Source organism: Protopterus annectens, chromosome 3.part0 (genome assembly GCF_019279795.1).
Source record: "Protopterus annectens isolate FY-2018-M chromosome 3.part0, PAN1.0, whole genome shotgun sequence".
Taxonomy (NCBI): Eukaryota; Metazoa; Chordata; order Ceratodontiformes; family Protopteridae; genus Protopterus; species Protopterus annectens.
In genome coordinates, this window is record NC_056731.1 from 1671093504 (window position 1) to 1671119770 (window position 26267).

Here is a 26267-nt window from a genome sequence, read left to right on the forward strand (position 1 = left end):
TAACTGTCTCATATTCTTTCATCGCTTCCATGGACTTAGGTCAGCTATCATTTGTCCTCTTTGTGCCCATTTTACTAATGCATACTAACCCTATCTCTAACCCAGCCCCTCGTCACTAACCCCAGTCATGCACATTTCCTTAGAAAAATCCTTTCTGCAACATTACCATTACACAAGACACTCAGATGCAAACCACATATATCACCACACAAGAAGAGTACTAAATTCACCTCTTTCCTTAGAACTTATTCTAACGCTAAGCCAATAACAACCTCACATAATCCAAACCCATCATAAACACCATCAAACACAAACTATAGTAAATCTTTACCCTCCTAAGCCCCTAATCTGACACAAAGCAGATACACACTGTCACACTTAATGCCAAAAGTTTTGGTATATCCAAAGCTTTCTGCATTAGAAAAAAAAAATTAACTTCCATAATCAAACATCTTCTTTTTGATACCATTAAAACACAACTACACTCACTGAAAATTACATTCAGTTAAATTTATACACACTATACTAAAACATTACATTTTGACTATTTATTATTTGACATAACATTAGGTATCCATATACATATATATATATATATATATATATATATATATATATATATATATATATATATATATATATATATATATGGGAACACTTCACAATGCCGAAATCCTGAAAGATCAAATTTCATATGGCAGAGACCATATGATTGAACTTTTGGAATCCCGACATTGTGAACAGAGATCTTCATACAGCGTGGAATGAGAGATTTGCCTTTTCCTCACTGTAGTGCGATCTTGGAGTTGGAATATTTAATTAGCGGGGGTGTGGGGGATACAGGGGGGCTTGTCCCCCTGCAGAAACATTTAAATTGTTGTTTTTTTTTGGGGGGGGGGATTTGTTTTGGAATTTCAATATTATGGTCTTGATCAGATGAAAATCGATGTTTCAGAATTTCGAAATTCTGAAGTGAATCCATATATATATATATATATATATATATATATATATATATATATATATATATATGTGCATGTGTGTGTGTGTGTGTGTGTGTGTGTGTGTGTGTGTGTGTGTGTAAGTGTGAGTGTTAGATGATTTGTAATTGATTAAATTTATTTATTGTTACAATTTTGTTAAAAATTCATCACTAGTACAGTTGGTTGAATAATGTAAAGGTCAAACTTCAGCAGACTGACCATTACATAATTTTTGAGTTTATCTCTTTCTTCACAATTGTGTGACCATGGAGTTAGTATATTTAATTTTTGAGGGTTTGGGGGCAGAGTCCCCCTCCACCACACACACACACACACACACACACACACACACACACACACACACACACACACACACACACACACACACACATGGTTTAACAATTTGGAGAAACTGAATTATTCAACTTAGGAGAAAGAATTATTCAACTTAGGGTTAGCATTTTGATCTTCCAAGAACATTGAATGGTTTGATGTATATCAGTTTGTCCAAGCCCAGTTTCAACCATCTTAGAAGGAGCACATACACTCACACACACACACACACACACACACACACACACACACACACACACACACACACACACACACACACACAAACATACACACAGACACACACACACAAAGCGTAAATGTTAGTTCACCAGAGATACTCTAAAATTTTGTGACACTACCATCCCAGCTATCTGGAATTTTGTAAATAATTCTATGTTATTTGTGAATATTGATATGATTTATACAGAACTGTATGGTATGGACTTCAAGAATGTAACCACAGCATACCCTGCTGGAACATAGAAGATTAACTTACAAAACTTTAAGAAAATAAGTTGAAATTAAGTGCTTTACAATGTGCTATAAAAGCTAGTTTCAATGCAGCAAAAAGACAGGATGTCTAGACCTAGAAGTTTTTGTATTGTCTTGAAACAGAAATAATTACTAGGTTTCAAATGTAAAAGCGTTTTATTGTTTTAAGACTTCAATGTTCTGCAAACTTCTGAGAGACATGTACTTCTCACACAGAGATGTTAAAATTCTGTTAGTATCTGTTAGCTTGGGAACTGAAGTCAGGTGACAAAGAGTGATGTCATCCAAGCTAACCCAGCAGTAATATTTGATATTGATGTAAGAACTCTCTCAGAGAGAGAGAATGTTCATTTTGTATTTTGTCTTTGACCTGGAAACATCCATCATCAGCACTTCTGTCTGCGTGTTGTCTGTAAGTAAGATTCAGGGCATAGTATCTCTTAGATATAGATATGAATATAGCAATGATTACTTTAGATGTTTTCTGTATTTATTTGAGACTGTCCTGCAATGTTGTTTTAAAATATTTCCTGTAATTCTGAACTCTGTAGTTACTGTGTTGTTTGAGTATTGTCTTGTTCTTCTATTATTTATTATTAAATATATTTAAAGCTATCTTTGTGGCTGATATTTGTGAGACATATTTAAGCTCTTAGAGTATTTGCATATGTATTTGGTGACATGGTACAGGCCACTCCTAAATAGCCTTGGTCTTGGTCAAACTACCATTTGGATAATATTAACATTACAAAGTATGATTGAACACCCATTTGTAAGGGCCTTACAGTAGTTGTGAAAGAGGGGTTGGTGGCAGTGATAACTACCTTATAGTCTGGGCAGAAGGGGCATAGCTAGTAAACCTGTGCTAGCCTTCCTCAGGAGTGTCTGTGTGCTTGTATATAAATCAAATGTCAAAGTGTGTGTGCATCAGCTACTTGGGCAGGGTCACAAAGCACTGGTTGGACAGAGAGGGTGCTGGCTGTCTTGGCTTGACCGCTTAGCTGACATCTTAACCCTATAGCTGAATAGTGGGGAGTCTTATTGGGGATCTGGAGAAAGAGAGAGAAATGAGCCCCAGATGTATTGTGATCTCTGTGTGCTCTTAAGGGAAATTGCACTTTGCTGTGTGCATACTTGTCATCCTCCCAATGTGTACATCCCATACTGTTGCCAGTGGTCAGGATTGAGGCTCCTTGAATACTGGGCCAGTGCAGGGACATCAGATATTCATTGGATAGCAGCGGTGGGATATCCACATCACATATTAATTGGTAGACTGTAGTGAGTAAGCCACGTCACATATTAATTGGCTTGTAGTGGTGTGGATATTGAATTCCTGTAGCTTGTGTACAGGAGTCACTGAAGGTGTCTGTACTCTTAATCAGCCATGCAGTGAACATTCAGAGTTCATATCACAATTGTTTTATTTATTTTTTTTTGTTAGCTTAGTTAGTCAGGGAGAGCAGGCAAGCATGTCAGCAGAGGAGTATGGCAAGCTGACAAGGAACCAGTTGGCTGAGATGTGCCAGGCTAAATGACTGGTGCACGCCAACCTAACTAAAGCAGACATGATTGCAGCTTTAGTCACAGCTGCATCACAGAATAGCAACTGGGAGGACAATCGGGCTGGCCATGGAGATGTACAACTCTCAGAAAATGGACAGCTCAGTCTTTCTACAGAGGACTTAAAAATCCATCTGGAGTCAAAGAGATTTGAGCTGGAGGCCAAGCATTTGGAAATAGAAGCAGCAGACAGCCTGAAATATCATGAGGCTGAGGAAAATGAGAAACTGTGATGGCTGGAGGCTGAGGAGAAGGAGAAGCAGAGACAACATGAAAAGGAGATGCTGACTCTTTGCCAGAGTCATGGTGGTAATGGGGAAGTGAGTAATTGAACCCCAGAAGTAACAAAGGTCAGTAAAGTTCTTCAACAATTTACAGAGGGGGATAATTTTGATAGTTTCATTCATATGCTTGAGAGGGTATGTAAACTGTATAATGTTGACCAAGGGCTCTGGGTATGGTTCCTGACCCCCTTACTCCATGGTAAAGCTGTAACTGCCATTTCTAAACTATCTGATACTGATTGTTTAAATTATAATTTTGTAAAAACTGTTTGCTAGAATGTTTTAAGTTAACATCTGAAGCTTATAGGAAAAAGTTTCAAGAGCATAGATGCAAGGTAGATTAAAGTGTGTGTGAATATGTTGCTGAACTAAGTACTTATTTTCATAGGTGGGCGAGTGGATGTCAGGTCACCACTTTTGAAGGGCTGGCAGACGTTTTGGTGAGGGAACATGGCTTTAGCACTTTGCCTGAGGACATGAGAATCTGGTTAGCTGATAGACAATGCAGTACTGCAGATGAGTTGGGGAAGAATGGAGACCTATACTTAGCAAACAGGGCATCACTGCACAGGAAAGGGACACTCAGTGCTGCTTATGGGTTTAAGGGAACCCATGGTGGACAGCCCAGACTGCCCCAACAGAGTTCTCCAGTAGCAGGGGAAGCCACTAGTCCAGGTATATGTCCAGGCCCAAGAATTAAATGTTTTAAATGCAACCAGTGGTGCCATGTAGCATATAGATGTCCATGGAGGCAAGGTGGGGAACAAAAGATGAGAGAGCCAGTAAGTGGGAGTGACAAAATGCCAAAAGTAGGTTGTCTTGAGACAAAAAACGGTACCAAACTATCACAAGATGTTATATCCTATCTTAGTGAATGGGATAGAGGCCATGGCTAAGAGAGACACAGCCTCTGACATAACCATTGTGAAGCCTGCAATGGCTACAGAGGAACACTACTTGCTTGGGCAGTCTACTCCAGTAAAAGCTTTAGAAGGGACCCCATTCCAAATACCTTTGGCTAAGGATCACCTTGACTGGGAGACTGGAAAAGGAAGCCAGCAAGTAGGTGTGTTTGAGGATTTCCCTGCAGATGTCCTAGTAGGGAATGATTGTGATAATGCAGTACCGTGTGTTCATACAGTTACATGCAGTCAGGTTTGGAGACAAGCATGTGGGTCTGGTAGCCTGGGAGAGACCCAGACAAAACGCACACTTGCAGCCAGGACTGGTGAGGTGGTTACTTCAGGGAGGAAGCTAACCTGTAACAGTTAGACTGAAGGTGAACCACAGCTGCTTGTGGGTACTGATGTTCCCTTGGACAGAGTGACTGCAAGGGCAGAGGTGAGTAGCAGTACCCAGGTTGACAATGAGGCACTGCTGTCAGATGATACCAGACTTCCTATGGAAGGGGAGCTAGGAAGGGTTACAAACAGAAAGCTGAGACAGGCTCAGCTCTCAGACTCTACATTACAAGGCCTGAGGGAGGTAGCTAGTGAGGCACCTGACTCTCAAGGGAAAGGGTAAGCTGTATACTGGGACAAAAGGTTACTGTATAGATAGTGGACCCCCGAGGGAGGGCTAGAGGGTGAGAGAATACAGCAGTTGATAGTGCCCAGAGCCTACCATCTGGCACTTCTAGCCATAGCCCGTGATATTCCCTTAGGTCATATGGGCAAAAAAATTACTATGCAGAACTTCTATTGGCCTGGGATTTACAGAGATGTAACACGCTACTGCAGGACTGTGAGCAGTGCCAAAAGGTAGGCAAGAGAGGAAACCAGGTGAAAGCTACTTGTATGCCTTTGCTGTGACTGAGGAACCATTTCAGAGGGTCACTATGGATATTGTGGGGCCTCTGAGTACCCTAAGTTCCACAGGGTAAAAGTATATCCTAGTTGTAGTAGATTATGCTATCAGATACTCTGAGGCAGTGGCTCTGTCCTCCATTGAGGCAGAAAAGGTGGAAAATGCTTTGTTAAAGATTTTCAGGCGGGTAGGTTTCCCAAAAGAAATACTGACTGATAGAGGTGCCGATTTCATGTCAGACCTCCTGGCTTGTCTGTGGAAATCCTGTGGGCTGAACCACTTAAAGACCAACCCCTACCATCCCCAGACTAATGGTATTGTTGAGAGGTTAAATTCTACTATCAAGATGATCTGACAGGCATTTGCAGACCAGTTTAAGAGGGAGTGGGACAAATATATGCCCCATCTGTTGTTTGCTTACAGAGAGGTGCCCCAGGAATCCACAGGTTTTTCAACCTTTGAGTTGTTGTACGGGCCTAGGGTGAGGGGACCTCTAGATTTGATTCAAGATGAATGGAAGGGTGAGTGTGAATTCCATAAGGAGACTGTTGTGACATATATCCTAAACCTCAGGACAAGGCTGAGGGTACTCATGTGCTTAGCCCAGGAGAATGTGGCAGAAGCCAACAGCAGAAAAAGGTCTTGTATGACAGGAATGCTCGAGCTAGACATTATGCTGTAGGGCAGCAGGTAATGGTTCTCATTCCTGTCAGACAAAACAAGCTGCAGGCAGCCTGGGAGGGATCCTACAAGTGGTAAGGAAGGTCAGTGATGTTATCTACATGGTAGAACTGCTAGGTAGGAGGCAGCAGCACAAATTGTACTATGTTAACATGATGAAACCTTACCACAATAGGGAGGCCCTTGTGCTGAGTATTTGCAGTGGATGGCAGGAGGAGTCTGAGAGGGATCTGATGACTGATCTCCTCAGTGAGGCCCGAAATGACACCTCAGCGAAAGGGGTAGCAATGTCCCAGCACCTATCCCCTACCCAGGTTCGAGATATCCGAGCAGTGTTATAAGAGTTTGGGGGCATGTTCACTAGGAAACTAAGGTGCACCCACCTGGTGCAGCACCATGTGGATACAATATCCCAAAGGCCTATTAATTGGGCCACTTACAGGGTACCTGAGAGAGTTAAACAGACTCTGACAAAGGAGATACAGTAAATGTTGGAACTAGGAGTAATCCAGGAGCCCAGCATTCCCTGGGCTTCCCCAGTGGTGCTGGTACCAAAGAAGGATAGTAGCACTAGGTTCTGTGTGGACTACAGGAAATTAAATAGTTACAAAGAGTCAGATGCTTACCTCATGCCTAGGACAGATTAAGTCCTAGAGCAGCTGGGTGGGGCCAAGTATCTTACCACCACTGATCTTATCAAGGGTTTCCAGCAGGTGCCCTTGACTCCCAGTGCTAAAGAGAGGTCAGCCTTTGTGACTCCTTTTGGCTTGTATGAGTTCATGAAGATGGCCGTTGGCCTGAAAAATGCCCCAATGACTTTCCAGAGGATGGTAGATTTTATCCTAGCAGGAGCAGGAGATTTTGTCCTTGCTTACCTAGATGATATTGCTATCTACAGCCATTCCTGGCAAGAGCACCTTCAGCATTTCAGGGAGTCAGGGAGGTGCTGGGCAGACTACAGAGGGCAGGGTTGACCATTAAGCCCAGCAAATGTCAGATGGGTATGGCAGAGGTCCTGTACTTGGGACATAGAGTGGGGAGTGGTAAGATCAGGCCAGAACTTGCCAAAGTGGAAGCCATTCAGGCATGGCCTGCCCCTGTTACCAAAAATCAGGTGAGGACATTCTTAGGGATAGCAGGGAACTACAGCAAGTTTGTCATCAATTATAGTACCATAGCTGCTCCCCTCACAGACCTGACAAGGAATAGACAGGCCAGATAAGGTAGTGTGGATCTCAGCATGTGAGCAGGCATTTCAGAAGCTTAAAGGACCTTTGGGAGGAACCCCTGTGTTAGGCAGTCCAGATTACAGCAAAGAATCTGCTGAGCAGGTGGATGCTTCAAACCATGGGGCAGGGGCTGTACTTAGGCAGGTTTTCTCAGAGATAGAAGAGCACTCAGTGGTACATCTCAGCTGTAGGCTCCAACCCAGGGAGGAATGCTATGCAGCTGTAGAAAAGGAATGCCTAGCTGTAGTGGGGGCACTGCAGAAACTTCAGCCTTATCTGTACAGAAGGAAATTCACTGTAGTTACAGACCACAATCTCTTAACATGGCTATATTGAGCCAGCCAGTAAAATGCCAAGTTACTAAGGTGGAGCCTAGGCTTGCAAGCATATGATATGACAATGCAGCACTGCAGTGGGGTTAGCAATGCCAACGCAGATGGGCTCTCAAGACAGGGAATGGGATAGGTATTTCCAGATAGGCTCAACCCTCTCAAGCAACGTTTCTCAACGGTCACTTGAAAAACTAGCTTGATTTTTCGGGGGGGGGGGGTATTTGACACTGCCAGCCCAACTATCTGGAATTGTAAATAATTCTATGTAATTTGTGAATATTGATATGATTTATACAGAACTGTATGTTATGTACTGAGCTTCAAGAATGTGAACACAGCATACCCTGCTGGAATATAGAAGATTAACTTAGAAAACTTCAATAAAATAAGTTGAAATTAAGTGCTTTACAATGTACTATAAAAGTTAGTTTCAATGCAGCAAGAAGACAGGATGTCTAGAGCTGGACGTTTTTGTATTGTCTTGAAACAGAAATAATTACTAGGTTTCAAATGTAAAATTGTTTTATTGTCCTACGACTTCCATGTTCTGCAAACGTCTGAGAGATATGTACTTCTCACACAGAGATGTTAAAATTCTGTTAGTATCTGTTAGCCTGGGAACTGAAGTCAGGTAACAAAGAGTGATGTCATCCAAGCTAAGCCAGCAGTAATATTTGATACTGATGTAAGAACTCTCTCGGAGAGAGAGAATGTGCATTTTGTGTTTTATCTTTGGCCTGGAAACATCCATCATTAGCACTTCTGACTGCGTGTTGTCTGTATGTAAGATTCAGGGCATAGTATCTCTTAGATATAGATAGGAATTTAGTAAAGATTAGTTTAAATGTTTTCTGTATATATTTGAAACTGTCCTGAAATGCTGTTTTACAATATTTCCTGTGATTCTGAGCTCTGTAGTTACTGTGTTGTTTGAGTATTGTCTTGTTCTTCTATTATTTATTATTAAATATATTTAAACCTATCTTTGTGGCTGATATTTGTGAGACATATTTAAGCTCTTAGAGTATTTGGATATGTATTTGGTGACAATGTACAGGCCACTCCTAAATAGCCTTAGTTTTGGTCAGACTACCATTTGGATAATATTAACATTACACAGTATGATTGGGCACCCTTTGTAAGGGCCTTATAGTAGCTGATAAAGAGAGGTTGGTGGCAGTGATAACTACCTTATAGTGGGGGCAGAAGGGGCATAGCTAGTAAACCTGTGGCAGCCTTCCTCGCGAGTGTCTGTGTGTTTGTATATAAATCAAATTTCAAAGTGTGAGTGCGTCAGCTACTTGGGCAGGGATACAAAGCACTGGTTGGACTGATAGGGTGCTGTAGGTCTTGGCTTGATCCATTATCTGAGATCTTAACCCTATAGCCGTGCCAGTGGGGATCTGGAGAAAGAGGGAGAAACCAGGCCCCGACTGTGTTCTCTGTGTGCTCTTAAGAGAAATTGCACTTTACTGTGTGTGTACTTGTCATCCTCCCATTGTGTATGTCCCTCACTTTTGTCAGTGGTGAGGACTGAGGCTCCTTGATTACTGGTCCATTGTAGGGACGTCACATCTTCTATTAAAAAATATAAAATAGATAGTCTGAGCTTAACCTTGTAAGACACAGGAATTGTGTTATGTTCATAAAGATGTCTCATAGCTTTAGTCTTCTGGCACTGAAGCGCTGAGATGTTAATGAGTTGCATAATGTGCCGAAGGTACGGGAACTGATCCCTTCCACTTCATTTTTCTGCTGTGTGACTCTAAGCAGTCACTTAACCAGACAATTCTCCAGGCTGATCTGGAAAAGGGTCAGTTTGTCCAGTGGCCTTACCTGATTACACTGTAGGCAAAAAAAAAAACAAACAAAAAAAAAATAAATAAAATAAACCACAAACAGCCTCATTTAGAATTTACAGAATATCACTAGTTATACTGAAAAACTGTATTAAATAAGAAAATTCTGAGCAGGTTCTTTGTATTCAAGTAAAGTTGCATCATATACTATATATTTGCTTTAGAGCAGGTGACCTTATTTCTGTGTCTTTTTCCATGTCATGCTTAAAAAAAACTTTCCCTATTTTATTCTGATGAGAAATCTGCTGCAATGTCTTTTATTACAAGCTGGCATATATGTTCAGATTGAATAAAAAGCTAAGGCCACAATGATGGAAAAAGTTTGTCAACAATTTGGGTAGAAAGAAACATTACTTTCTAGTCTGTATATATAAACTTTACAAAAAGTTTTAATAAAGATTCCAAGTTGACATTAAAGAAAAAAAAAACACCAGATGAAATTAAGAAATGAATACAAATTTGCTAAGCTCACTATAGATAATAGTACTGATGAGCTAAATGGCTATCTTTCTAGCAGTGTTCAAGAATATATATTGCTGAATCTTGCAAAACCTATTTCAAAATTGTTTGATACCTGGGTTTGTACCAGCTCTTTGAAGTATTTTTCTTGACCTGGTACCATTTTTGAGAGCAACTTTAAGCTTCAAAACAATGTAAATATTATAAGTAGATGGTGCTTTCTTATTATTAAGGATATTTTTGCATGATTGCTTCAAGAAGTGATTAAATTATATTAACTTTGTTTAAGACTTTGTTATGTGTGTGCATATAGTATTGCAATTCCTTATGCTCTTATAGTATTATGAACATAAGAAATCAAGAATGCATTCAACATGTTTTATCAAGAAGTCTGCAATATGTTAGGTCCTTCTTACAAAGATACATTATCCAAGCTACAGCTGTTTTCCGCTTGCAATAAATTCCTTAGGGGCATTTGGTTTTGCTTCATAAACTCTTCCACAATTGAGTATTAGTACCATCTTGGGAATAATGTTCAGTACCCTCCATCAGTTTGTCACTAGAAATAATTTATATCTGTCAATTACTGAATACTTTATAGAATAGAACTTCTAAGAAAAATGCATTTTCTATTAGAGCATCTAGACGGTGGCAAAACTCCACCTTGGGGTTAATTAAACTCTAACACGAACAGGCTTTAACTTTTGCCTGGTCAATTAAATAACCAAAAGGATTTCTGACCCTGACTTTTTTTGCAAGCAGACTCATAAAGTTCCCATGGGATTTTGAGACCAATTATTACCTAATATTTTGAAACACTGAAACACTGAGGTGCCCAACTTTGGCATCAACAGTGACAACTTATGGTGCAATAGATACAGTTTTTTGTCTCATTATAACCATGCAACAGAAATAGGCAACCACATTATTTCCAAACATACATGATAAGAAATGCATAGACAGTACAACTAGAGGGAAAATTCTGTAATAACAAATTCAATATGAGATAAAAAATGTGAATAAATGGTAGACAATATACAATCATCTAAGGCATACTGTTTAAAGTATGTTTCATTCTAAAAGTGCAAATACCTTTGTGTACAATTTAGTATCATTTAATTAATTATGGCAGTAGTCAAATGAACCTGACACAAACATCACAGCTTCAATTTATCTGTTAATTGTATAAAAGAGTAAGGAACTACAGCATAAGAATAAACTTAACCATTAATCATTTAAAAATATCAAATCTCATAATTGTTTACCTGCAAAAGCACTAGTGTATTAATCCTGTACATATCCATTAAAATGCAGTACAAGATTAGATTAGCAGTAAATTATCTTTTGTTTGGCTATAACTTAAAACATTTTGTATGACATGTTTATGATGCTCTTGTTTCAAAAAAAAAAAAAGAGAGAAAGACAAAATATATATAATCAAAGAAACTGCTCGGATTTCATATAGGACATTTTCATTTATTAATTATTTTATTCTTACCTCCTCTTTCTTTGGAACACAGATTAACAAGATTATAGACTGTATCCATCAGTTCCAACTGTTGCTTTTGAAGCAGGCTGTTGTTGCTAATTGCTCGGCTCAGTTGCTTCTCAAGTTCGTAGATTATAAAACTTTGGCGGGATACCAAACTCTCTAAAGTCACTTTCTCTTGCTTCAGATTTCCAAGCTCCTCTTTGTGTCTATTTTCCATTTCTATGATCTTGTTTTCCATTAAACTAGTGAAACATAAAGCATATTTTATAGGTCATTGCCATAGCTGTAGCATTTCACCAAAACAGTCAAATCTGTATGAAAAATATTAAATGGATATGATATCTTAAAGCCATACTGTGGAAGTCCTGGCTATAGCAAGAAAATTAAATAATGTAATGAAATATTTAGATAAGCTGCAGTTATTGATTCAGATATTTCTAGTAGTTTAAGTGTTAAAACAGGTTTGTAAAATAATGTTCCCCTGATATCAATTTTACTTCGTTTTACAATTGTTCTGTTTTGCCAACTTTTAGATATATCATGTTTAAATATCTAAAATTATACAGTTAAAAACAATGACTTTTTAAAATTATGAATAAGAACTGGTGATTAGTCAAAGGATCAAATTGCTTTCAACATCTGAGAAAGAAATTATACTTTGAAAACAAATATGAGTAAAAGCAGTAAAAATAAGCTGTTTATGTGACATATGTGATTGGGTGGCGACGGTGGTGCAGCAGTTAGCATTGCCGCCTCACACCAAGAGGTTCTCCGGTTCAATCCTTGGCTGGGGTGCCTTCTGTGCGGAGTCTGCATGTCCTCCCTGTGGTCATGTGGGTTTCCTCCGGGTGCTCCAGTTTCCTCCCACATCCCAAAAACATGCTGTAGGTGGATTGGACACTCTAAATTGGCCCTAGGTGTGAGTGTGTGCATGTGTGTGCCTTCTGTGGAAGGTTGGGCACCAGGCTGGCAATGCGACACCATAAAACTCCACTGCCAATCATGAGTGGACAGGTGATCTGCTTTGGCGACCCCTAACCGGAAAAAGCCGAAAGAAGAAGATGTGGCATATGTGAGTCCTGACACTCCACAGATGACCTAGGTTCACTCAGCAGTTCTGTTTCTGGAAGACCTAGCTGGGAGAGATAGGAGAGAATGGCTGACAATGGCTCACCAATTCCAGAAAGGATGTTGGCGGATTTCTACAACAGGAGCTTTACTTTGGGGAAGGGTAGGTACTACATCTCCTACAACTGGGGGCTCAGGGAACATAAGTCCATTAATCGGTTTGTATATATAGTTCATTATTTTTCAGTTCTATGACTCAGTAGTGTGAGTCCCAGAAAAACAAAATACTGAATGTGCAAAAATGTGCAGTTACATATCTTAAGTCTGACATCACCTCCCTCTTCCCTAAGGTATGGAAATTTCAGAGTTAATATATATATATATTATATATATATATATATATATATATATATATATATATATATATATATAAGTAGTACAGAGTAGCACAGTACAGTTGTATTATAAGTAGTATAGAAAGTGACATAATTTAAATGTATATATATATATATATATATATATATATATATATATATATATATATATATATGTCTTCAGTGCATTGTAGAAACATTCACCTTGCACTCATATCACAACTTTGTGCCCACAAAGCCTCACATTTGAGATCTGCCTTTCACAGTTTATTGCATATGGAAAACAGCCATATCTAGAATGGGCCATTGCATTTAGACTAATCTACATGTATAAACAATGCAATTTAGTAATTTACTGAACTACACTGCGCTTATTACCCACTCTGGGGTAATATTGTCTGTCTGCATCTCTTTTTGATTTTCTATTCTGTGACAGACATCAGAAAAACATTGAGTTGGCCAAAAATTTGGAAAATAAATCATTATACGTTAATCAGAAGAAACTGCAATAGTGTTATTTCCAAATGAAAGCAAAGCCTGAAAAAAATAATGGCACAATGTGCAGCAGGACCACATGCAATTCATTTTCACTGAGCACTGAGCTTAGAACATAATGCTGGGGATGAAATAGGAGCAATAGGGTTCACAACAGCATGCCACTATGTGGCATAAAACTGAAGAGTAGAGGAGGTACTCATGGAGGGGGTCACAACACAGAGCATGCATACTAGTGTAGCTAATGTATCCTGTGCTCCCTGCAATGCATCATCAAGCAAGGTGATGCACTGAAGTTTACATAGTTATGCTGAGATGTACAGCATGGCAGTAGCACTTTACCTCCTCCATGTAAATAATACATGAAGTGGCATGATTTGTTATACTGTAAAGCTGAGCTACACAACATGAAAGTACTATCAACGCTCCTCATAAATAACACATAAAGTGATGTACTTTGCAACAAAGTACAGCTGAGTATACATAGTACAGAGTAGCACAGTACAGTCTTATTATTAGTATAGAAAGTGACGTAATTTAAATGTATATATATATATATATATATATATATATATATATATATATATATATATATATATATATATATATATATATATATATATATATATATACATTTGTCTTGAGTGCATTGTAGAAACATTCACCTTGCACTCATATCACAACTTTGTGCCCACAAAGCCTTACATTTGAAATCTGCCCTTCACAGTTTATTGCATATGGAAAATAGCCATATCTAGAATGGGCCATTGCATCTAGGCTAATGTATATGTATAAACAATGCAATTTAGTAATTTACTGAACTACATTGTGCTTATTACCCACTCTGGGATAATATTGCCTGTCTGCATCTCTTTTTGATTTTCTGTTCTGTGACAGACATCAGAAAAGCATTGAACTGGCCAAAAATTTGGAAATTAAATCATTATACATTATTCAGGAGAAACTGCAATAGTGTTATTTCCAAATGAAAGCAAAGACTTTGACATATAACTATTCTAACTCTGTGAATAAATACCATTGTATTATAAAAATACTAGTCATTATCTCCTGAAGCTTGTATGGACTATTACATTTATGTGATAACTAGCTTAATATGTTAGTCCACTTTGGACCCTTTTCAGTCATAGCCTGTGATGACATTATTATTATTATTATTAGTCATAGCAGCAGTAGTAGCAGTACTTACTATAATGTGACCAGCTAGGTGGATTGGTCTAGAGTCTCTTTTCAGTCATGAACTGAGATATACAAGCAGAATGTTACATATCTTGCTATACATCAAATAAATGCTCTTACAGGAGTTGGCTCTCCTCCAGAAACAAAAGACATTGGTATGGTTCACTCTGCTTTGGCAGTGACTGCAGCAGAAGTGCTGGAGGTATCTGTGTAGGATCATTTGAGGTAAGTTGAGCTGTGGCAATTCCTGATAATTTATCTTGTGGAGAATTTAACTGGAATAAATTGTTCATAGCCTTTGCTGAGGAATTAATATCATGAAGAAAAGTGTTTGATGAGAAGTTGCAGGAAGATGATAAAAGGCAGGGCCCTCAGAATAAATAGTGCTTTATAAGGAAATAGAAGTAGAAGCCTTCTAGCCCTACAGGGAAGAGGAGAATGTAGGAGGTAGAGAATGTCCATGATCAGACAAAGGAGACTTGAGGTCAAGACATGGAGATGATAGGTGAAACAAACACATCAAGGAGAGGAGGAAAAGGGCTGTTCTTAAAGACTGGAGAGATAAACTTAAAAAATCTAAAGTTGGACATTCCAAACTATGAACAAGAATACAGTAAATAGAATAAAAAATGTTAAATTTGAGGGGAGTATTGTTATTATTTTTTTGAAGAAAAAAAGAAAATGGTTGCTCAGAGAAAAAGCAATCAGCAATTATAGAATATTCTGACAGATATGTTTAAAAGCTCATCAGCATTCTTGAGGAGCTGTAGTTAGAGAAGAAGAAAAATATACAGCAAATTTCCACAAGAATTGCTCATTTGCTTAAGTGAGGCAAACTAGGGTCTGGGTTATACTGAGTTTGGTAATAAAAAATTGTGCTGTAGTATAATGATGTAAGTAACTCAAGTCTATAAAAATTGTTGCATCTTTATCATTTAGCATTTGGACCCAACTATCAAAGGTAAATTTGTCAAAGTTCAATTTCAACAAGTTTTCCTCCAGCAGATCCCACCAGAAAAGGACCTGTTCTTTCCTTTTTTTTCCCACAGAGTTCCAAACTAGTACAATGTGAGGCATTATAAGTATGGTCTGGGGTCATGTCAATTCTCAGGATGGAGAAAAGTCAGTGAAATGGGATTTCAACAACTTTGTCCCCAATGACTGGGACTTCTGTCAGCTTTCTCTAGATCTGACAGACACAAAAATTAAAAAACAAAAAGTGTAAATATTTTCAGTAATATAACAATATGTTTTTGTTACTATTGGCCATGTTTCCATTTCAGAATATAGTAATACTTTGTAAGGAAAATAGATTAAGCACATTTATAGATCCTTTCAGAAAATTCGCTAAAGTGGCAGTGGTCCTATGTCCCTTGGTCAATATTAGTTTTATCCATATAGAAATGGGACCTGTATCTGGTACATTTGAAAAAGAAAACCAGATGGTGACATCATTAATGAGCTTAATAGATCAGAGACACTTTTTTAGGACAAGCCACCTGCAGAAAGAACTGGGAGCTTCCCTAGAATTGGGGGAAATAAATTCACTGCTCCAGGACAGGAGACAGAAGGCATATGGAGCTAGTTTTATAACTCACAGAGCATTAAATAATATAGTGGTTCGGGAAGTGTACAAAGCAGAGTTGCAGAGGCAGGATAATATATAAGGTCATTATATGGGTAAATATACACTAAAAGGTCAGTCTTTGCATTGGAAATCATTTGACTAGCAAGTGAAAATCATAATTTTCTGCACTAATTCTCCTGATTAACTGCCTGCTTGTTTTGCACTGATTTATTTTGTACAGCATTGTATGGCTGAGTGCTGAGTCATGCAGACTTGCTGTATTTCATGTACATGGCTACTAACCCTTGCCGCACAGTAGCCAGTGGTTGCTTCTCATTTACACTGTACTATACTGTTGGCATACCATGCTTTGTGTCTTCCATATGGCATATGCATGCAAACTTTATGCTCTTGTATCCAAACTTGCATTGCTTTTGACCATGTTGTAGTGTCAAGACTAAAACTGATTTCCATTTTTAGACTGTGTAATATTTATCAAGCTTGTGACACCAATACTATAACTTATGTCATCGTGCACAGTTTGCACTACATTGTACTGATAACATTAAAGTGTTTATCAATTTTGCTTTTGTGTACGTGGTTGCATGGTATTGATAACATCAACAGCTGATTATCTAATCATCTGTACTCTGCACCTCTTATTGTACTAAGATATTTGATTGTGCATTTATTGCATTGTGTAGCTTATTTACTTTATACTCACACCTTTATTGTCGCAGCTTACATAGTTAGCTCTTTGTGATTATTTAAACTATGTTTGTTGCTCTTGTTGATTTATCATCTAATCAGGTAACATTTGTAAACCCAAAGATTTTAGCATGCTAGGCGTTGTATTACTTCTGTAATGTTGTCTATCCATCTTAGCCTGCAGCTCCCCTTTTTTCTTTTGACATCAGTTTTCCCATATCAGCAGTTTCCCTATTGAAATCTAGCTTTATGTTACGTGGCCAAAATATCTGAATTTTAGTTGTACTGTCCAAATCTCCAGTGAACAGTCTGGATTCACTTCCTTAAGAACTGATATATTAGATCTTCTTGCAAAGCAGGAATTCTTCATTGTTTTCTCCAACATCACAGTTAAGAAGTGCAGACTTTCCAATGCTTAGTCTTACATACAGTCCACCTTTAACAGACATATCTTATCACTGGGAAAACATAGTTTTAACTATATGAACCTTTGTTAATAGTGAGATAGCTTTAATATCTTACCCATATTTTTTTTCCTTCTAAAAAAGAAGCATTTTTTAAATTTCTTAGCCCCCCATCACCATCTTCAGAGATCTTTGAACCTATGGCAAAACAATATGCCACTGCCTACAATTTCTTCTATCTTTTGACAATAATTGCTAGGGCTAGATTATATCATTTTATTTTACTTTGAGCAAGAAATTAGATTTTGAGCTTTCGACTTTCACATGCAACAACAGGCTTTTCAGCCCTTTGCCATTGCCAGCAAAAGAAAGTGGCATCACATCCATGTCTGAGGTTGCTAATACTTCTGCCAATAATGTTGATTCCAGGGATTCGTCCATTATTACATGTTCGGTTCTAACTGATGCTTCTTCTTCTTCTGCATATATATGCTTCAGGATGTCCAAAGAATAACTATTCCAGTTTATTGAAGAACTTGTCACATTTTGTTATGGCTGAAGCTATCAAAGACTTTAGAGTAGTCAGTAAAGAAGTAGTTAATACTAATTTCTGGAATTTGTTTGCCTTTTGCATTATGCAGTAGATGTTGACAATTTGATTGGTGGTGTCATCTTGCACACCTGTCAGTTCTCAGTCTGTATTTTGCTGAAGTATAACTTGCAAGATCTTGAGCATTACCTGGTTAATACGTAAAACGGGTACAATGTCTGTACATCAAAGAACATAACACTGTGTTTAGCAGTGATGTCTTCCCTATATAGTTTTTTTGTGTTTATTCTTGCCAGCTCTTCATGATAGCCTCTGCTTTGTTAGGTCCCACTTGTCATTGCCTGTTGCCATGCCCATTTTAGCTTGAAGCTTCACTTAACATCATCAGTCTTGAACAGAGCTCTTATCTTTCCCGTTATATTATTTGATCCCAATTCTTTGCACTGCTTATTTAAATATGCCTCCTTCTCTATTCTTGCTGTGGTGGTGCTGCGGTAGCATCGTCGCCTCACAGTAAGAAGCTGTCTGGTTCGAGTCTCAGCTAGAGCGTCTTCTACGTGGAGACATGCGTGAATGGGTGCACCTTCGTTGAGGGTTGTGCATTAGGGCTGGTAATTCGGCACGTAAAAATCAACTACCAATCATTAGCGGACTGGAGTTCCGCTGTGGCGACCCCTAACCTAAAGCCGAAAGACACAAATATCTATTCTTGCTGTTCCCTGAAACATTTAATTCAGTTTGACATATTTGTCCTATCTTCATTGTCTTTTACTTCTGCCCCCTCCTTTATTCATTTTAATAGCCTCCATAGACACCCAGTTTGCCTTCTTAATTTATCACTCTGTTTGGAATATTTTTGTTTCCACCTCTGAGCAATATCACAAACCTCTGTCCAGTGATTGTCAGTGATCTGTCCATTACGTCTAGCCTCTTAAATTCATTCTTCACCTGCACTACTACAGTGTAAGTATTGCAGTCATTTTACATCACCTCATGAACAAGAAAACTTCCTGATAAATGTATAACATTTGCCACACTGGAAAATACTTTTCAGCTCAGCACCTAAATTTTCCTTAAATAGTAGCTGGGGAAAAAAGTACCTCAGCAAATAATCAGGCCCAAAGATTACTACACTTCATAAGTGTTAACAGTCTTAAACACATGGCAAAATGCTAGCAAGGGGCAGAAACATACTGGATACTCTACTGAAATATATCACTGCCAAATGCACTAAGCTAGTTATTGCCTCACCCCCATTCATACCTCTCAACCTATTAGAGCAAGAAATCTGGACAAATCCATAAATTATGGGGGTCAAAGGCCCAACAATAGGTACAATTTTTATATATTACTCTTACAAAGTTAGAAAGCTGACAGAATAACAAATTTTGTTTAAGCATACATTTCTGAAGGGTATAAATTCTGAAACTCAAATGTCTGTCATTATTTTCTGACTTTATTCTTTTATGACTTGCCAATAATTTGCCAGAAAACCATAATTTTATGAAAAATGGAGCAAAAATATGAGGCAAAAATCTGAACATTCTGCGAAAATCTGTACAGTTGAGAGGTATACCCCCTTTTCATACTGAACACAATGTTGCAACATTTGTTTTATACAGCAAGGGAAAGAAAATGTTTTCTGTATTCCCCACAACTTGTGTATACATGAATCACACAATCTGAAATACAAGTAGTCCTACATTGAGCTTCCATACATTTTGTCTATAGATTTACTAATCTGTGTTACAAACTGCCAGTAGGTGCATAATGCTGTCTTGTTTTGGCATGTTACCCTGACTCTGACTTGTTATATGTAATCAGTGCTGTTCATTGTGTGTATGCACAGACTACAGGACTATGATTCGATTATACTGTCTTTATATTTGTTCACTTCCTATTTGCCAGTTATACTGTCTATTTGTTTGTGTCTTTCTGCTTTTCCCGTTTAGGGGTCGCCACAGCAGAACTCTGATGATTGGCAGTTGATTTTTACGTATCGGCTTGCCAGGCCTGATGCACAACCTTCACCGAAGGTACGCCCATTCACGCATGTTTCCACGCAGAAGATGCTCTAGCTGAGAATCGAACCAGACAGCGTCTTAATGTGAGGCGACAATGCTACTACTGTCTATATATATATATATATATATATATATATATATATATATATATATATTTTTTACCGCTTCTGTAAGTACACATGTTCCTACAGTTGTTTCTACTGTATGCGGTTACATCTATTTTTTTCACACTGAATGTTTTGCTTTTGTTTTTAATTTTGGTTTTGTTATTGATTTTGTACACTGTGTAATTTGTTGAAACTTTTTCCCCAGTCTCGATTGAAAATAGATTATAAACCAGTTGGATATCCCGGTAGTCAAAGAATCAAAAGTATGGACTCTGGCTAGTTAACATCAGTAATCCTACTAGAGCTATCAAAGGCCTTTGATACAGTGCCACATCATAACCTTATACAACAACTTTCTATACTAGGATACTCTCAAACTGCCCAAAACTGGTTTGTCAATTATTTAATCAACAGGTGACAATCTGTTAAGTGGCAGACTAATCTATCTGAATACCAGGTAAATAGTTCAGAAGTCCCCCAAGGGTCCATTCTTGGACCCTTGCTCTTCAATATATTCATTAACAACCTTCATACTACCTCCCTTCAAAGCATGCTCATCTAATACGCTGATGACTCTACTATTATCTCTACTTCCAATAACACTCAACATCTCTTAAAAATTACACAAGATGCATTCACCTCTGTTTGAATCCTTTCAAATGATGCACAACTACTACTAAATCCAAATAAAACTAAGCTCCTTTGGTTCTCACCAAAGCCATTTACACATGAGTTCAAAATGTATTCACAGAATAAAACTCAAATTGAAATTATAACTCAGGCAAAACTACTAGATATCTAGATACGGATCAGTAGCAGTCTTATTTACATGAGCTTGTGACATTTTACATAGTCCTTGAGTGCAGGATCCCATGAAAGCTTGATTAATGGAAAATGGTACACACAAAAACTGAGGTATTTAAGATGAATGGTTTTCATTAAAGTATTTCTGATGAAGTCTATGGTTTTATGGACAAAAACGTGTGGTATCTGCAGCATTAAATAAAGAGTTTTGTGCACGAACTTTGCTGGGTGCGATCTCCACTTTTTTCGCCTTGATATTGGACTATATATTAGACCACATCACAAATTATCATTGATTCATTCATGGCCCTCTGCAAGACTTGATATGACTGTGTGGACAATGTATCCCTGCGAGGTATAGAATAATAGACAGTTCTGTATAATCCTACATGTTAGAGTTAAAAAAAACAACAAATTAATTAAGCAAAGAAAATAAATGAATAATAAACTTCAAACTTCACCCAAGTCAATACAATATTGCTACAATCCACTCCAAACAAAATGTACTCAGTAAACAGTCAATAGTAGTAAAGCTTCCTTTGAGATGACAGTCACCATCATGGCAGACGGCAACACTATGGCTACTACAACTACATCTAAAATGCTGATGAAAGAATGAGAATACTGAGGGCAGCAGCAAAATGGGCGTGCAGTAACATAGTAACAAATGCAATTAACTCCCTAGCACAGAGACTTCAAGCCATACAGAGGAGCTCCATTCACTTTTCCTCACTATATCATGATCATTCCATACATATTTGTGCGTTGATTTATATGAATAAGATGTTGCTCTTGATCTTTCTGTGTGTGTGTGTGTGTGTGTGTGTGTGTGTGTGTGTGTGTGTGTGTGTGTGTGTGTGTGTGTGTGTGCGTGTATTGTATCGAAGTATATCACAAAAAAGACACACACAGACACTAATAGAGAGCACATGCAAATGATACACTGTCAGTGACTTGACATCATAAGTGAACCTCAGCCTCTCAATGTGTAACGCAATGATCTTACCAGTGAGTAACCTTGCTCTCATCTGTCAGTCTAGGTATTGCAAAAACTGTGCATGCACTACTGGTAAGATATGATACGCAAATAAAGTGTTATTATTTTTGTCACTTTAAAGTGTGCACTACTCTGAAATATCTATCCCGTCACTGAAATGTTCTTTCTGTGTTGGCACTCAAGACACATACATTTTTAGGGCTTCATCCTTCTTGACATGGAAAAATGTAGCACAGTGTACTTTCCTGGTATTTTCAGTTATTTAGTCCAGAATATCAAATTTCTGCACCAACAATTTCTGTTTCTCAGGAAATTTCTCCACATGGACATTTTCCTTGGATGCTATAGCTGCAGTATAGAAAATGAAACAGCTTGTCCTAGCTGACGTGTAACTTACTTCTGGTCCAACTTAGGATCTCATATTCAAAAAATATGAATTATACAATGCACAGTCTTTAGAATTCAAAAAAGTGCAAGCTGACAGACCATTCAGTTTCCATAGTAAATTTGACATTCGTCACAGTAAGAAGTCCAGCTGTAAAAATCATCTTTGCTCTAATAAATGGGAATTGTAAACTTTAAAATTGTCACCCATCCTCTCATACAGTGTAAAAAATGTTCTGTTAACCAATGTAATACAATACAACTTAAAAAAAATACAAGTCTCAATGCTGGTCGCTTCCCTAGAAACCAACTTATAGTATTATATTTTACTCTGGTAAAGACTATTCTATTTAAGTGCTGCACAGCTGTTATATAAATGACATTTTAGCAGAGAAAGATAACAGCTGTAATGTTTAGTAGCCTGTAGCTATGATGAAAAAATAAGTATCACTGCTACTGGCTGCAACGAGCAATACATTAAGGAAAAAAGGCAGAAACTAAGTGATGAATTCAGCTATCAGCACACACATGTCGACTGCATATATAGTGTATCATTTATCTCCCCCACAGAAGAAAAATCATGGCAAAACAGTAAAGTGTCATTATACAAAGACATTATTTTAGAAAGGTAAGCAACTTTTTCATAAATAGTCATTTTACAATACCAATAGTCTATTCCAGGATGCGGTTATCACAGGATTTATCCACAGCTGACTTTGATCATGAGGACAAACCACAAACCACACTAACCTTGTATAAATCCTGTTATATCTATACCCAGTAGTGCATTATTGCTAAAATAGTGAGTGTAGTGGTACCAACTTCATCCGCTGTACTTTCAGACTGTCTAATACTATAAACTAAAGCAGACCATGTGATTCACCTACTAGTAATCTGAATAGGATATGGCACCTAATATAGAGACACACCCATATATTACTATTAAAAGCAAAGGTTTTACTTTGAGTAGTTTGACCTGACTGAATATCAGCAAATATACCATGCACTGGCTTGTCTGTTCAAAATATGATTACAAATAACTGACATTCTATTACCTGAATAACATATGCCCAGGAATAATGCATATCCTGCCATTAAGTCAGCAAATTATTTACATGGTGGGTCATTTGATCCTTTAAAAAACATAATTTGCTTTTTTATTTCCATTATTTGGCTAGTCATTCTATGTATATATAAGGTCTTGCACAAAATATATGCATGGCATTTAAACCAGAGAGATAAATTTCTTCCAGCCTCTGAAAAGGAAACATGTAATTTATTTCTCTTTAGCAATTAATCTTCACATTTTGCAGGTCCCATTGGAGCCTTAGCCAAAACTGAAAGCAGCTTAAATCATATCTGATTACAACATTTACACAGATTTATTTCCTCCTCGAATTAAGAAGAAAAAAAATACATGATAAAAACAATGAACATTTTCAGTAGTGCAGGAAATTGCTTACTTCAAAAATGTAACTACTGTCAGAATAAATGCAACTAATGTCAGAATATAGTCATCCATAGTATCAGTCTGAAAATGATGGATTCTTTGTTATTGTTATGCAAGTTTATACTTTCAGTGGTTAAACTTTTGTGTGCAAATGAAATTCAAGGTGGTGCAACTCACAAGACACAGGGGTGTAACTAAGAGGAGGACTGAGTCCTGAGCATTTGCAAGACAGGAGATGGATTTTTTTCATTGGCATATGGACATAAACTTCATAGTTCACAAATGACAGATGATCTCAAGTTTTGTGAATATACATTCATTAGCTTTAGTGGACTCCTTATGCCTTCCATATTTGCATGCCTAACATTAACAGGTTTTCAGTTAAATGTTTGCAATGTGCCTCAAAACAAACTATGTGATAGCCAAGTTATAATAAATTACATAACTCTTGAAAATGATAATCAGAAATGACAAATTGTATTCTTTGTCTGACTTTAAAATTAATTAATTTATTCATTTATTCTCCAGTGGCCTGAAGTTGTAGAGGCTCCGAGCCTATCCTGTCACTCAGTGAGCAAAAGAAAGAGAAACTAACCCCTCGACTGGGCACCAGCTCATTGCAGACATGCAACCCCCCCCCCCATACACACACATTCATATAATTATGGGTTCTTTGGAGGATTTTCAATTCACCTGCTACATTTATGGAATGTTGGAGGAAACTACCTGGCAAAAAACAACATGGGCAGTTATAACAGGGTTATTAGTAACATATAACACTCAAATAGATAAATGTTTGTGCAATAGCATTAGGAGAACAGATTAGTAACCTCTCCAAACTGTCAGTAATGAAAAAACATCTTAACTGACAAACGCAATTATCTTCACATTTCAGGCAACCTGTAACGCCATCTAGTAGGACTTTGCAGAATAAACAAAATTATACAATGCAATGATCAACATTCAACATAGCATATCTACTTCAGACTGCAATAACAAGGAATTGATCCTGAACTGCAGTATTTACCCCAAATGAAATTTCCCTTTGTTAGTTTTACTTGATTTAAGCTGTTAGGCAGCATCCCTTTCTCCTAACCCAGAGAAAAGCTATAGCATATTATAAATCTTCTGCCAAAAAGACATGCCCCTAGATTCACTAATCTTCCATGCAGGACTAGTTTAGTCCTGCATGGAAGTGTTAGTTAAGGAGCAGGACGGCAGCATGCCATGCATATTAATGAAAGCACACTGCCCGAGCTCCTAGGCTTACACGGAGCATGTACTAGTGCAGGGGGCGTATCTGAGAGCAGAGCTCTCAGAATAAACATGCCCCTGCAATGTAAAACAGCAGAAAGTGGGTAGAAATGAGCGAGACCACTCATAGGTGTCCGCATATCCCCACCAACAGTTCCCCATGTGTACAACAGCAACAGTACTTATAAATTAAATGAAGAAACCCTTTTATTTTTTTTTTTAAATCCGAGTACAGCTAACCATAGGTGTGCGGGTGTGCCCATCGCTTAGCTATGGTTAAAGCAGCTTAAAAGGCTGAAAAGGATAATAAGGAAGATATATACAAATGAAGCAGCACAGAAATAGTGTAGTGGACAGCGCATTCGCCTACCGAGTAAGCATTCCCAGTTCGAATCCCACTACAGCACAGTCGATTTTACATGGCAAAGCATGTTATAACCAATATTTTTGTTGCAAAACCCACTAAATAACATATATTTATGAACTGGAGTACTGCAGGAAATGCACATGTCAAGTGTCAGTGTCATAATGAATAAGGCACTAGTAAGCAGGTTTAAGCATAATTAAGCAGTAGTAAGCATATGTAAGCACTAGTAAGTGTGTTTAACTCTGTTTGTACGGGGGTAAGCACTGCCTACACAGATTAAGCAATGTGGAAGCTAACTGAGTATAAGAACCTGTAACCGGAGGTTAGCAGTGCTTATCACCACGCAAACAAGTGCACACCCGCTTACAACTGCTTTAAAGTGTCTTAATCACTCTGTATCCAACGGCCCATGTTCTGCGCAGCAACAAAACAAACAGCCTCTGCAAGGCTCAGACCCAGGATCCTGCAGACAATACACAAAGTGATTTACCACTAAGCAATGGCAGATATAAATAGCCCTGATGTTTTCACAAACATATCATCCAGCACAGTCATTCAACAGTACAGGAAATGTAGCAATATCATACCACACAGCCTCTTAATGCAAGAATTCTTGACAAAGTGTGCCAAAATGTGGGTATAAATAGGAATATATGTGAAATATTGTTCTTATACACTTAAAACATTGCTAGTTAACAGTTATATGTATTAAAACACATTTTGAAGTAGTTGAAGTCTGAAACACAAATGTGTCGTCATTAGTTACTGACTTCAATCCTGAGATCATCCATGTCAATTGCCAAGAGAATGAGGTACAGGCCAAAATTATGAGCCAAACATGCATGGACATATGGACAAATATATATCTGTAAATGTAGACAGACAGCTCTATATATATATATATATATATATATATATATATATATATATACATATACATATATATATATAAAGATATATATATATATATATATATAAAAAACAAATAATCATATAACATCAAT

The 26267-nt window shown here is 37.7% G+C and overlaps 1 protein-coding gene across 1 annotated transcript in view; it reads right to left on the reverse strand.

Annotated features, from left to right (window-relative positions):
- Positions 1–26267, reverse strand: part of ANGPT1 (angiopoietin 1) — a 1835232-nt gene that overhangs the window by 1026975 nt on the left and 781990 nt on the right. Inside the window, exon 4 of the mRNA XM_044065710.1 lies at positions 11520–11755. Within this exon, the coding sequence (XP_043921645.1) occupies positions 11520–11755 (236 nt within the window). The remainder of the gene's footprint in view (positions 1–11519; positions 11756–26267) is intronic.